Genomic DNA, 14,197 nt, shown 5'->3' on the forward strand with positions numbered 1-14,197 from the left:
ATGAACCCCCATAATCCAAGAGGAAATGTTTAGTGACCTTCTATACCACTTAGACACACACAAGTCTATGGTGCTAGATGAGATCCACCCAATGGTACTGAGGGAGCTGGCAGAAGTGCTCACCAAGACACTGTCCATCTTTTCACTATTTACAGGTTGCCCAGAGAAATTGTGGAAGCTCCATCCCTGGAGGTGTTCAAGGCCAGGTTGGACGAGGCTTGGAGCAACCTGGTCTGGTGGGAGGTGTCCCTGCTCATGGCAGGGGGTTGGAACTAAATGATTTTCAAGGGCCCTTCCAACCTAAACCATTCTATTATTTTATGATTCTCAGCAGTCCTGGCTAACCAGGGAGGTCCTGGTTGACTGGAGGTTAGCAAATGTGACGCCCATCTACAAGAAGGGCCTTAAGGAGGTTCTGGGGAACTACAGCCCTGTCATTATGACCTTGGTGCCAGGGAAGGTTATGGAAGAGATCATCCTGAGTGCACATGCGGCACATGCAGGACAACCAGGTGATCAGGCTCAGTCAGCATGGGTTCATGAAAGGAAGGTCGTGCTCGACTAACCTGAACTTCTTCTGTGACAAAGTGACCCACTTAGTGGATGAGGGAAAGGCTGTGGACGTTATCTACCTAGACTTTAGTAAAGCCTTTGACACAGTTTCCCACGGCATTCTCCTGGAGAAACTGGCTGCTCATGGCTTGGATCAGCGTACTCTTCACTGGGTGAAAAACTGGCTGAATGGACGGGCTCCAGGACTTGTGGTGAATGGAGTTAAATCCAGTTGGTGGCTGGTCACAAGTGGTGTTCCCCAGGGCTCAGTGTTGGGGCCTGTTCTCTTTAATATCTTTATCAATGATCTGGCCCCACCTAGAGTACTGTGGTCAGTTTCAAGTCCCTCACTACAAGAAAGACATTGAGGTGCTGGGCCATGTCCAGAGAAGGGCAACGGAGCTGGTGAGGGGTCTGGAGCACAAGTCTTATGAGGAGCGGCTGAGGGAACTGAGGGTGTTCAGCCTGGAGAAAAGGAGGTGGAGGGGAGACCTTATCGCTCTCTACAGCTCCCTGAAAGGAGGTTGCAGAGATGTGGGGGTCGGTCTCTTCTCCCAGGGAACAGGCAACAGGACGAGAGGAAACAGCCTCAAGTTACACCAGGGGAGGTTTAGATTGAATATTAGGAAAAATTTCTTTACAGAAAAGGTTATCAAGCACTGGAACAGGCTGCCCAGTGAAACGTTTGTGTCGCCATCCCTGGAGGTATTTAAAAGATGGGTAGATGTGCTGCTGAAGGACACGGTTTAGTGGTGGTTTTGGCAATACTACGTTAATGGTTGGACACGATGATCTTAAATCTCTTTTCCAACCTAAACAATTCTATGATTCTATGATTCTATAAACAAGATGATCATGTAATGATCCCCTATAGCAAAGCTTCAAGTTCTTTCTTCATATGTATTGATACCCTCTTTATCTTCAAAGGCGCTATTTTCAACTGTGAAAATACATCTTTTCAAATGAGTTTGAATTAATGGAGGAGGCTAGAAGTTTTCTGGATATGAGCAGATGAAATACTGCCTTGAGATTTATATGACATAGTAATCTAAAATATCCTGATTTTTTAAAATTAAGTACAAACTATTCAATATCAATAAAGCATACAATTAACTGGATTAAGTACCAGCTAACAGACAGAGCTTAGGCAGTAATAATATATGGGAAATAATTCTCAGAAGTGGGGATGTGTGGCAGTACCAGACACTGCCACTGAAATGGATGATATTCAGTCTTTCCACCAGTGGTTTGGAATTAAAAATAAAATTGAATCTGATGAAATTTTGTAAGTGGTGGGAAAAATGGCAAACTGGTAGAAAGGAAGAAGGAGGAGCTGATCTGAGCAACCTAGGAGCAAGGGATGGAGACCTCACCTGCGGAGTGGGAGAACCTCTTCAGGAATACAACAGTGATTTCTGGACGATGGTGGACAAGCAGTCCAGGATAAGGATCAATAAGGTATAATACCTGAAAGGACTGGAAACTGAAGCTAGGAAATGTGAGCTGTTAGAGGATGCAACTTTTCAGTGGTGAAGGTGATAAACCACTGGAATAAACTGCAAAAAGAAACAATATGTTCCTCCACCTCCAGGTGCTGTTCTGTTAACTATGTGTTAGTCAGCAAAAGTTATTTAATTCAAGAGAGAGATAATTATGTGAAGCTGAGGAGATTTTTTTCTTGTGCCAAGGTCAGACGAGGTAATATCTTAATCTCTTCTCCCCCGCAGTACCATATAGCTATGCATAACAGCTTTCTTCCTCATCTCCATCCTCAGCTACTTGTTCTGGGACAACAACCAGGCCCGTTCCTCCACCGGACTTTGCACTGTATAAGCACCTACAGAGAAAAACTCTTTGCAAGACTTACTGTGGTGATTAATAACAAAGGCTCCGAACACTTAATTGTATTAGAAAGGTGGGATTTCTTATGGGGGGAACAGCTATAAAGCAGAAACTAAACAAAAAGACTGCAGCTTTGATTTCTTCTCTCTCTCTCTCTCCAAAACCAACAGCACTTTAAATAAGGGGAAATCAAACATTAGGCGCTTCCAAGTCGTCTGTATTAAATTCACTTAAGATATTGTTATCCTTGTTTAGATTTGAACATATCGGGGAATCTTTTTGTCTTGCAACTATTCCTAAAAGACTTTAAGTGGCTGGATTGCCTTTTTCTGACAAAAAAAAAAAAAAAAAAAAAATTTCCATGAATTATTTACACGACGGCTCCAATCAACGCTATACCTGTCAGCCTCCCCAGCCAAAATGAAAGTTCACTATGTAAAGGTGCCAAGGGAGAATGGCAGCCTCCCACTGCGAGTTTATAGACAGAACTAAGTCAGCACGCATTATGTGTCAGAGCCGACATCAGACAGAATCAGATCCTTTGATCTCAGACCTCCACAGGAAGCTTAGATCTCAGACAAATTAGATAAAAAATGAATTTATAGCAGATATGTATCCTAAGGCACACAGCTGAACGCTGTGTTTTGGAGGAGTACAGCAAATATCAAAACACATAAACTGCAGAATTTCCTCTCTCCTTCTCTCTCTCTCCCTCTGCTTTTGTGATAGATGTTAATTAAAAGGAGATAAAACTCCAGCTCACCTCTTCCTGCCTCTTATGTAATCTGCAGGCTTTGGGAAGGAGGTGGGAAAAGAAATTCCCAAACCAGAGTAAACGGGTGGTTCAGTGGGGTTACCCGAATGCCCTTAGATCTGCGCTGTTGGCAGGTGAGACACAAAAAGAAAAAAACCCCAACCCCAACTACTATAAGAACATTTCACACTCGCAGTGAGGGAAGCCAGTGCTTTATGTTGCCAGCCACATGCCCCCGAGGCTGTCTGCTTTCCCGTGACCTCGGAAGAAGTCGTGTTTGATCAGCAGCTGATGAAAAGACAAGTCTCGAGGAGGTGTGAGGAAGAAGGCTGTTTGTGGCAGAGACCCTGGGGAGTAAAGAGGGACACACAGGGGCAGTGGGTGGGAATGTGGGAATGGAGCTGCTTTGGGGTTCTGGCTTGGGCTCAGTGCTCAGAAGTTGCAACTTGAAGGTCCAGTGAGGGGTGGAGACAACGGAATGAGCCCTGAGTGGTTTTTCCCACCTCCAGTGTACCTCACTGTCCTCCACAGCCTGCAAACTTGCCCGGAGCTTTTTGAGCAGTTATTGCCCCAGCACTTGGAGGGAGGCGAGGAGAAGCCCTGTTGCTCCAGGCATGCTGGAGACACTGTGGGAATGTCAGTCCCTGCCTTACTCCAAACACACTAGCTGAAATTATGGACTCACTGAGCGCAAGGGGGATTATGGTGTTGCCTTCAGTGGAGCTAGGATTTCAAACAATATATATAGAAAAGGAAATAAAAAGAAGATAAAAAGGGGATAAGAAGCTGTGGCTGCCCCATCCCTGGAGGTGTTCAAGGCCAGATTGGACGGGGCTTGGAGCAACCTGGGCTGGTGGGAGGTGTCCCTGCCCATGGGCAGGGGTGTTGAAACTAGGTGATCTTTAAGGTCACTTCCAACCTAAACCACTTTATGATTCTATGATTCTGTGAAAATGACAAAAAAATACCAGGGAGGAGGAGGAGGTAATAAAGTGATAGACCTGAGAAGAACTGTGCCGTTGATCTTATACAAACCTATAGTTTTTTAAGAGACCTAAACTGACTTTTGATGTCCGTCTGTTGATAAATTTGAATTATTGGCACTGAAGTCTCACCTCCTGCTACAGGCACACCGCTTTTATTTTCTGCTTGATTGTAGCAAGGCTGGATGTGAGCTCCACGAGGCAGTGCTTGTTTATGGGGTGCTTTGGTACTGGCTTTTGGTACATCAGCTCGTTCAGTCCTCGTTTCTGTATTGAAACATACAGCCGCATCACTCTCAATCAATCATCAGCTCAGCAGCAACTATCAATTCAAGCTACAATATATTGCTGGTGAATTAAAAGATAATCTAGAAGTGTTCTTTCTGCCCAAAAGCAGAGAGAAGTGCTTTATCTTCATACCATGTTGTGTTTTACCTTTGGAGATCCCACCCGTTCTCTTCAGTAAAATCTTTCCTTACGTCGTCTTTATGTTTGGTAATACCAGTAATTCAGACCTTAATGCAGCTAGTGGTCACGGTGCAGTTTAGGAGAAAGACTCTTTAACCTGGATTTGCAAAGTTACTTGAAAGCAAAAGTTTGGTAAAACCAGCGAGGTCTTGCAACCGGTGGGAGACATCTTATTAACTGGGATGTGCACTTACTCCTCCGCTGCTGTGCATTTGGCTAAGTCCCAGCTTGAGTTAGCACATCTGAAAGGCCAATCTATTGGTGACTTTCAACATCTCCAGAAGTTTTAGGTGCCAGCTTGGCAATCAAGCCACCAGCAGTTACAGTCACGTCCTTTTATCTTCAGTTCTTCTCTTACACAAATAACTTTATGCCTCCTGCAGTGGGAAAGTGTCCTTGAGGCAGCTATATTTGTTTTAAGGCCAATGCTAAAAAGAAATCAACCTTAAGTTAAATCAGTAGAGGTGTGGATCTGCCTGGGGGAGAACTCCAGAGAGGTTGTAGCCCTCTCATGACCACTTTGACTCATCCGATGCCGACAGTGTGATACGGGACACGAGCGTGGCTGTGCCGCTGTCTCCGTGGAAGTCGCGCTGCAGCTGTGGTTGGTCCTTGGACGACACCAAGGCTTTGCATAACCTCACCACAGCAATATCTCACTACGCTGTCCTTTATCAGGGAAACACAGTGGCTGAACAGACCACTGAAATCATAGCAAATACTTCCATCTTTTCTCAATTTTTTTGCCTGCGCTATAGAAATCTGATTTTCATCATGTTTCACGTACAGTTAGAAATTTTTCCAGCCAGGATTCAGGCACCCGTTACGGGCACAAAACTGTGTAACCCTGAACTACGTACTATACTGCGAATTGCTGAACTTCTCAGAGATTTTTATGAGTGCCACTGTCTGAACCCTGCTGTGGCCACTCTGGAGGTTTGTTAAATAAAACAGGGAGTCTGCAAGTATAAATTTTACTGGGAATTTCCAACTTACTGTTGCTTTTGCTCTTCTTGAACCAGCAGAACGCAAGAGCGAGGATGAACCCAGATGCTGCTGAACCCAGTGTGACAACAAGGATCAAGCTGGCCTTCGCTCCCGTGGGGACAGGGAAGATGGTAAATGGCTGAGACAGCACAGTAAATTTAGCCCCTGAGAAGTTAAAGCAGTCAGAGTTTGTTACAAAAGTAAGAACACTGGTTTCACGGGTGAAACACCAGGTTATAGCCTTTCAACAGTGATGCTGCCGTTAAAAAAAAAAACATGCAGGAACAACCCGTATCACAGTATCACAGTATCACAGTATGCTAGGGATTGGAAGGGACCTCAAAAGATCATCTAGTCCAATCCCCCTGTCGGAGCAGGAACACCTAGATGAGGTTGCACAGGAAGGCGTCCAGGCGAGTTTTGAATGTCTCCAGAGAAGGAGACTCCACAACCTCCCTGGGCAGCCTGTTCCAGTGCTCTGTCACCCTCACTGAGAAGAAGTTTCTTCTCAAATTTAAGTGGAACCTCTTGTGTTCCAGCTTGAATCCATTACCCCTTGTCCTATCATTGGTTGCTACTGAGAAGAGCCTGGCTCCATCCTCATGACATTCCCCCTTTATATATTTATAAACGCTAATAAGATCACCCCTCAGTCTCCTCTTCTCCAAACTCAAGAGACCCAGCTCCCTCAGTCTTTCCTCATAAGGGAGATGCTCCACTCCCTTAATCATCTTAGTTGCCCTACGCTGGACTCTCTCCAGCAGCTCTCTGTCCTTCTTGAACTGCGGGGCCCAGAACTCAGTAAGCCCATCTGTCTCCAGATCCCACATTAGCCAACGATATTTATTTAGGACTGAGCACCAGGAAAAAAAACAAATACATAACAATACTCCTCGAATATAAGTTCCCATCCTTCAGTGCTTCCTGCAGCAGAGGCAGCCGCTTTGTATTTAACAATCCTTAACATTTCTTCCATGAATTTGTCCGGCTGACTGCCAAACCCGGAAAATACAGTCACAGAGTTTCCATTTCCGAGGCCATACAGATCAGGCCCAGAGAGAAAACATGCACATTCTGCCGAGCAAGACAGAGAAACCAGTTGCGACAAGGAAGGTGCTAAATCTACACAGTTTTTACAGTCTGTACCTGATTCATATCAGTGTAAATTATGGGGAACCTATAAACATTCACTAACGTTAAGCTGAAGTCCATGATGCAGAAAACTCCCTGTGCACTTGTTGATATTTTCCGCCGTGTCAATAATGAGCATTATAAATAAAAAATGTCAGCGTCCTTGCTGTTAACATGGTAAGTATTTAGTCTCTTGACGCACACAAGCTGTGGGTGATGCTCTTCACCCAGAGATACTAAAGTTTTCTGTAAATGAAGTCAGAACCAAGCCAGCCACTACCTGCACTTTCTATGGTCAGGAGTTCGTTTGGTCTCAGCATCTGAGCTTCAATCAGAAATATAGAGAGGTTTTGGTTCCCTGAGTCACTTCCAAAACTCATTTTGAATGGAGATGTGCCTGGGAAGGACAGGATTTTAACAAAACTGGCCCTGGCACTCTCTACAGACCAATTTGAAGGATGTGAATTAGCACATCAACTCATTACCTGTCTTTCTACCTGACTCATTATCAGTCCTAACCCCACAACTCTAATCACTTTGACAGATAAATATTTCTAATCATTTTGACAGATAAATTTTTTTTCATCAATTCATTAAAAAAAAAAAAAATCAAAAACACTGTCAGGTGGAGGCTTGAAGACTAAGGTAAGTAGCTGTAAGTACTTTTATCCGAAACTAGTTAGATTTGTGTCAATATTGTCCACCTGAAAAATGCAGAGCTTCATCAGAAGAATGTGGGAAGCATGTTCCAATTGGGAAAAATTTGCCTGCAGGTACAAACACATATGAACTACAGTTGAGAGGAGAGAAGTAATCTCACGGATATCGAGGACTCTACAGAGACAAGTGCTTAAAGGTGCTTCACACTACTCTAATAGTTTGTGAGCAGTCTGCTATTGGTTTAAACGGAAAGTGGATGATCAAGCCCACTGGGACCCGTATCAGTTAAGTGACTGTTACTGCAAAACACGGAGCAAGACTATGCAGCAGCGCTATGAATAGTCTACTCTCCCCAGGAGCTACCACTACAGCACTTGGGATTATTGCACTCAACATCAGCTGCATCTTCTGAGCTGTCCCCAAATCGCGAACTATGCCAGGGTCCAGAGAGAAACCTGGTCATGAAAATGCATCCCAAACATCGTCAAATATTTGATTGTTTAATTTTTTTTTTTGTTTATCATCTCAACCAATAAGCAAATACCTTCAGTACGAGTCTGGCAGTATAAAAGCCTTTATTCTGTCTCCGGCATGGGTCCCAGTTACAAACAAGCAAAGGGGATTGCTTATTTGGTGTGTGCTTTTGCAACGCATATTAAAGGTGTACAATACTCTCATTTATGCAGGTGATACCTACAAAGATGCATCAGCCGTCCGCTTTGCCAGCTGTAAACGTCTCTTTGCAGCACTCTAAGTGGCTAAATGTTTCATAAAAGGGATCTGCATTCGACTTTTCTTCAGCGGAGAGAAGATTTTGACTCCCCTGAAGTAACTTTTAAAACACATTTCATTAAGCTGTACTTCCCTGTGAGGTGCTGACTCTCCATCTGCTCCCACTGAAGGGAAGGCAATGGGAGCTGCAGATGTTTGGCAGCATACACCCTCTAAATAGACGCGTGTCCCCCCTTTAAAAGCCCACCTCCAAGTACTCCCTGCACCCCAGTTCTTCCTTTTGCAAAGCTATGGGCAACACTTGATGTTGATTAGTCACTTGTGACTAGGAGGAGCAAAGGTTTCTCATTAAAAACGATTTCTAGACTTTCATTTAATTCCAGAATAAGAGGCATTTCTTGGGTTATAAATCCTATCCCATGCTATTGTGTGTACTGTGTTATACAGCACTACCCATAAATGTATTGAGCTCCATCCAAAAGCAGTTTGATCTCCTGTTCTCACTATTCCTATCTATTAAGATAGGCTGTTCAGAAAAATGCAGTCTAAATGTTAGCAACCTTCTAATTTTTTATCTCAGAATTTTTCACTAGCCACTTCCACTTCACCACTTCACCTGTCTGATGTGTTTGCCCTCTCTGTTTTTTCTAGCTGAAACAAGCCACATTTTCTTGGAGTTTTCTCATTAAAAAATGCTCAGTCCTCCCTCTCTGTACCTACTCCTTTTTGAGATGATTTCTGAACACGCATAAACAAAATTATCTTCAGCACTTTAAAGCAGTGCTCATCAGGGCTTTATGCAGTGGAGCACACATCGCCTTACCTCTCATGGAAATATTTCTATCCGACCTTCCTGAGCTTCTAGGAAATGGCCTCCAGTTACGCCAGCGCAGGTTTAGATTGGATATTAGGAAAAATTTCTTCACAGAAAGGGTTGTCAAGCATTGGAACAGGCTGCCCAGGGAAGGGGTGGAATTGCCATCGCTGGAGGTATTTAAAAGACAGGTAGACGTGGTGCTGAGGGACATGGTTTAGCGGTGGGTTTGGCAGTGTTAGGTTGTTGGCTGAACTTGATGATCTTAAAGGTCCCTTCAAACCCAGATGATTAGATGATTCTATGACTCTTTCCACCTGATGGGTCTCCAGTTGCATATATATATATGGAGATATATATATCTGTCTCTATCTAGATATATATATATATAACCATATATGTATGTAATACCAGAATAGAAACTTTACACATGATCTTACAACATCTGTATCTGAATATATCTTTGGACTGCATGCCAGAGAGCATGTTCCTGCTTCTCCATTGATGTACCCCAGCAGCCATTCTGAGACAAGAAACCAGCACTTTGACCCCTATATACTTTCAGAGCCAGAAACGTAGATAAATTCAAGCTCCTGACAGTTGGACAGGTGCTTCTTTTGTGCAGATGCCCTGAGCTTTTTCCAAGCCAGAATTCGTGTGGTGCCTTATCCCCGGGGTGCCCACATGCCCTTCAGCTGGGATTTCTAAAGAGGCATAAGCACACCTGCTGCTTCAGCATTAGTGGGCTGCTCAGAGATACCCCTACGGAGCCCAGTCCTGGAGGCATAACCTGTCGCACCCATAAAGATGACCAGGTGCAGATAAATAGTCAGTGGTCAGTAGGTCGAAGGAGGTCATTCTCCCCCTCTACTCCGCACTGGTGAGGCCACAACTGGAATACTGTGTCCAGTTTGGGGCTCCCCAGTTCAAGAGGGACAGGGAACTGCTGGAGCGAGTCCAGCAAAGGGCAACTAAGATGATTAAGGGATTGGAGCATCTCCCTTATGAGGAAAGGCTGAGAGAGCTGGGACTCGTTAGCCTGGAGAAGAGAAGGCTGAGGGAGACCTTATTAATGCTTACAAGTATCTAAAGGGTGGGTTGAAGGAGGATGGAGCCAGGCTCTTTTCAATGGTTCCCAGTGACAGGACGAGGGGCAATGGGCACAAGTTAGAACACAGGAAGTTCCGTTCAAATACACAGAAATACTTCTTTACGGTGAGGGTGACAGAGCACTGGCACAGGCTGCCCAGGGAGGTTGTGGAGTCCCCTTCTCTGGAGATTTTCAAGACCCGCCTGGATGCAGCCCTGAGTGATGTGCTCTGGGCAATCCTGCTTTGGCAGGGGAGTTGGACTGGATGATCTCTAGAGGTCCCTTCCAACTCTGAAACTCTGTGATTCCGTGATTCCATGATTCCATGAAAAGGCACTATGAAAATAACTGGGAGCACAGACAGAAAAATTCTGCATACAAACAGGAAAAAAAGAGGGAATAAGAGGACTCAATTTACAGGAAAAAGTTTTCTGTGGTAGCTTATCTGACCTTGAGTACCTGATTCCTCCACAGGATACATAGGTAGGCAATCCAGGGAGAAAGAGGCTCCTTTCGCTGGCAGTACTTCTCTGTACTAACTCGTTTTGGTTTTGGAGATCATGCATGAATAGCACAGGAGTCTCCCAGCCCTCTTGCTGCCTGGGTAATGCCAACTTCGACGTGTAACGGAAGTCAGGTTATTTAGAGGTTTGGTGTTGCTCCTCTTGTTCAAACAAAGCTTGATTCCCATTTTATAAAACCTGACCACCTGTAGGGTTTTGAATTCAGTTACCAAACCAAAAAACATGCAGAAAATGGATCTTACCTGGAGGTGATGTGACAGTGAACACAAGTTTCCAGTTTGTTCCTGAGCTGGAGACGGCCAGATTGGAAAAGCTTGCACATCCATCTATGACCTGCACTTGGGTGAGCCCTGCAGAGTAATAAAAAATTGCATTGCAATTAACAGCATCCATATAAGTACCACCTAAGTGCCTCAGACATCCCTTGTGACTTTAAGGGGACTTCAGAAAGCCTAAATTCAACATCCCTCCTAATCGTAAAATATTTGTCTAACCCCAGAACTTTCACATAGGGTCAGGTCTTCAGAAATACTTGGACACCAAATTCTTGATGGACTGGAGGACCTTAGCTTGAGAGTCTTGGTTCCTTGAGCTCATTGTGAAATGGCATTTACTGTACATCTCCGTGTTGTGGGGGTGTAGCACGAACACAGATGTTATGATCAAACAAAGGTCACGGGCTATATAGACGCATTAGAAAGTTCCAGATATTCATATTTTAGATTTAACTCATGTCTCGTGTGACAAAATCTGTTACCAAGGTTAGAAGAGTATTAGTGAGGGACTGAGTATTTTCTGTCCTAAAGGGCTCGTCTCAAAGAGCCAGCCACTGCAGCTAAGGCAAAAGAGCTGACTGTTTTGACGCTTTTCTGATTTGTAGGTGTTTCACCTCACCATTTGGGCATAGTCATAGAATCATATAAAGTTTTAGGTTGGAAGGAACCTTAAAGGTCATCTCATTCCAACCCCCCTACCATGGGCAGGGACACCTCCCACCAGACCAGGTTGCTCCAAGCCCCGTCCAACCTGGCCTTGAACACCTCCAGAGATGGGGCAGCCACAGCTTCTCTGGGCGACCTATTATATTATTATATTACCTCATGTCTTACTGTTAAATCATTTTGAACTTTCCTTCAACCCTCTCAGATGCTTTGAAAGGAATTTGGCCATGAAAAATGTCTGTGGGGACTGCCCTGAGATCGTACAGGAGAGACTTTCAGCTGGAAAGCTGGCAGGGGAAAGCTCCATGCGGAGCATTAAAACAAATCCTGGGGGAGCCTGTTCCTCCATCACTTTACTTGTTCTAAGCTATCAGGGAATGCATTCTGACCCAACATTTACACCTGCCATGGTTGTTAGTTTTGTAGGCTCTTGTTAAAAGTTAGAATTTACTTTGCAACTGGATCTCCATTTTATTGTGTGTATCTTTGAGCACCAGCCAAGCCCTGGCCTTTGAGCAATGCTGACCAGGTCTGGGCTCCATTCAGGCTCTGGGAGTGAAAGGGGTAAAATCCTGAAGACTGACAAATTTCTAAATGTTGGTTCAGGTGGGGGTGAGAAGGCAGAACTTCCTTAGGATGCTGGACCTGCTCCAGTGATCACAAATGCAGACTTTTGCCTGCTCAAAGACAACATGTAATAACTATTCGCTTTATGAAGCAGGTGGTTTAACATTTTATTGCCATTAAGCTGCACAGGTGAAGGTACATAAAGTCCGAATGTGAGGAGGGCATTTATACTCTGCCACCCCCGTGTCCATGATATTGAACAAAGTGGTGAATTAGCAAACATCTTTGTGAGACGTCTCGCGATCGCAAATGCACAGGAGCGTTCAGCAGGTAGAAACAAGATTTTTGATGGTAGGCCAGACTGCAGGACAATTTTTCTCTGGTTTTATGCCATTTTTTGTGCCTACACCTATATGATACAAACTAAACGGTGCCAGGATCTGTTCTTTGGCACTGAAGGACTGGCAGCCCCTGGCCAAACCTCTTAAACTCTTAGAGCCTCTGCAAACAGAGGTTTGCATTGCAGACCGCCTACTGAGATTACTTCCTCGCTGTGTTGACTTCTGAACCACAGCCAGAAACTGCCTGAGACAAGGTCCTGGGCAAAAGCATGCCACATTGTAATGATTTAGCAACAGAAACAGAAAAGTTTCCTCTCTCAGTGATCCAGTATCATTTAATGTTCTTATATCCCAGATAGTTTTGTCTAACTATGTGTTTCTCTACTTTTGCACAGCATCTAGCCCACCAAACCCCCAATTTCATTGTGAGTCTCCAGGACCAGCTGTGATGTATAAATAAGAAGTAATTTATACTGTGAATAGACTCGGTGGAGATGTGGGAATCTAGATTCCTCTAGCTGCTCCAGTCTGATCCTGGCTCATCTATTTATCTATCTACTATGCCTAAGATCCTCCTTATGACAGTATCTGCCCAGACTACCAAGACTTTTCTTGGCTCTGATGCTCACTGTAGCACTGCTTTTACAGAGGGTCTTGTCAGCTGCGTTCAAATACTTTATAATTGCCATTTCTAGTCGATGATGAAGCCTGGAGTGCTGTACTGTACTTCTCAACAGAGACTATCTCAGCTTTCGGGCACATATGCTTCAAAGCTCAGAATATTACAGATATATATGGGAGTCTTCACAAAGATCTCTCAGGCAAGATGGTATTTAACATAGAAGCAAGCTAATTTGGAGCTAAACTACTTTCCATGAGGCAGTTTGGCTGCTGTCAGATGAAGCAGCCTCAGTGTGCTAGACGGGACCCATTTCGATTAAATGCTGCTTTCATATGCTTCAAAAGACGAGTGCAATAAGGACGTTTGTCAAAGGAAAAACTGCAGCAAACTATTACATGCAGAACATCTGTACTACGCAGTTCTTCCTTTGCTGGAGTTTATTGACTATTAATTTGATGCATGTATCTTTTAAAGAATGTGAAGTGCATTTTCATTCAGTGACTTTCCTTTCTCTTTTCCCCTCTTTTTCTTCTTTTCCTTCCCTTTCTTTCTTTCTTTTTTCTCTTTTTTTTTTCCTTTCTTTCTTTTCTGTCTTTTTGTCTCCTTCTCTTTCTTTTCCCTTCCTTGACTCCTTCCTTCCGCCCCTCCTCCCTTTCTCCCTTCCTTTCTCCCACTGTTAGCCAGTAGCCGATACAATAATCTGTGGTTCATCTAGACCCATGTTCCTAAACCTGTGAGGAGTACCACCCTGAAGAGGCACAAAAACCAACAGAAAAGACCAAAGGAGTTTTATAACCTGTAAACCTGCAACTATGGTAGGAAGAATTTCTAATTAAGGGAAACATGGACTGAAAGGCTGAGAAGCTCTGATCTACATCATGAGTGCCACTTATCTTCTCCAAAGGTGAACTTTTCAAGTCAAAGCCAGCGTAGAAATGGCTTTTACTGCAAACAAAGTACCTTACCTGTAATAGGAAACCCCACTTTTCAATGTGTGTGCTGTTTGCTTACCTTTAAAGATTATAGCAACAAAAATTAGGATACTTAACAATCAATATCATTTCCACCTTCTAGTTTAAAAGAATATGATCATCCACAGGTTTCTGGTTCGTCACTGTGCTTAAACAAGGTTCTATATCTGAGCAAGTTCAGAACTTTAATAACTTCAAGGGAAATATTCGCACACTTC

The 14,197-nt window shown here is 44.0% G+C and overlaps 1 protein-coding gene across 1 annotated transcript in view; it reads right to left on the minus strand.

The window, feature by feature from the left end:
- The window catches only part of PKHD1 (PKHD1 ciliary IPT domain containing fibrocystin/polyductin), a gene marked incomplete at both ends in the record, with an annotated part of 274,861 nt that overhangs the window by 1,973 nt on the left and 258,691 nt on the right, over window positions 1-14,197 (minus strand). The window contains 3 exons of the mRNA XM_082481732.1: window positions 4,264-4,398; window positions 5,596-5,751; window positions 10,780-10,887. Coding sequence (XP_082337858.1) covers window positions 4,264-4,398; window positions 5,596-5,751; window positions 10,780-10,887 — 399 coding nt within the window. The remainder of the gene's footprint in view (window positions 1-4,263; window positions 4,399-5,595; window positions 5,752-10,779; window positions 10,888-14,197) is intronic.

Source organism: Vanellus vanellus (assembly GCF_965231255.1).
Source record: "Vanellus vanellus genome assembly, chromosome: 3".
NCBI classification, from domain to species: Eukaryota; Metazoa; Chordata; class Aves; order Charadriiformes; family Charadriidae; genus Vanellus; species Vanellus vanellus.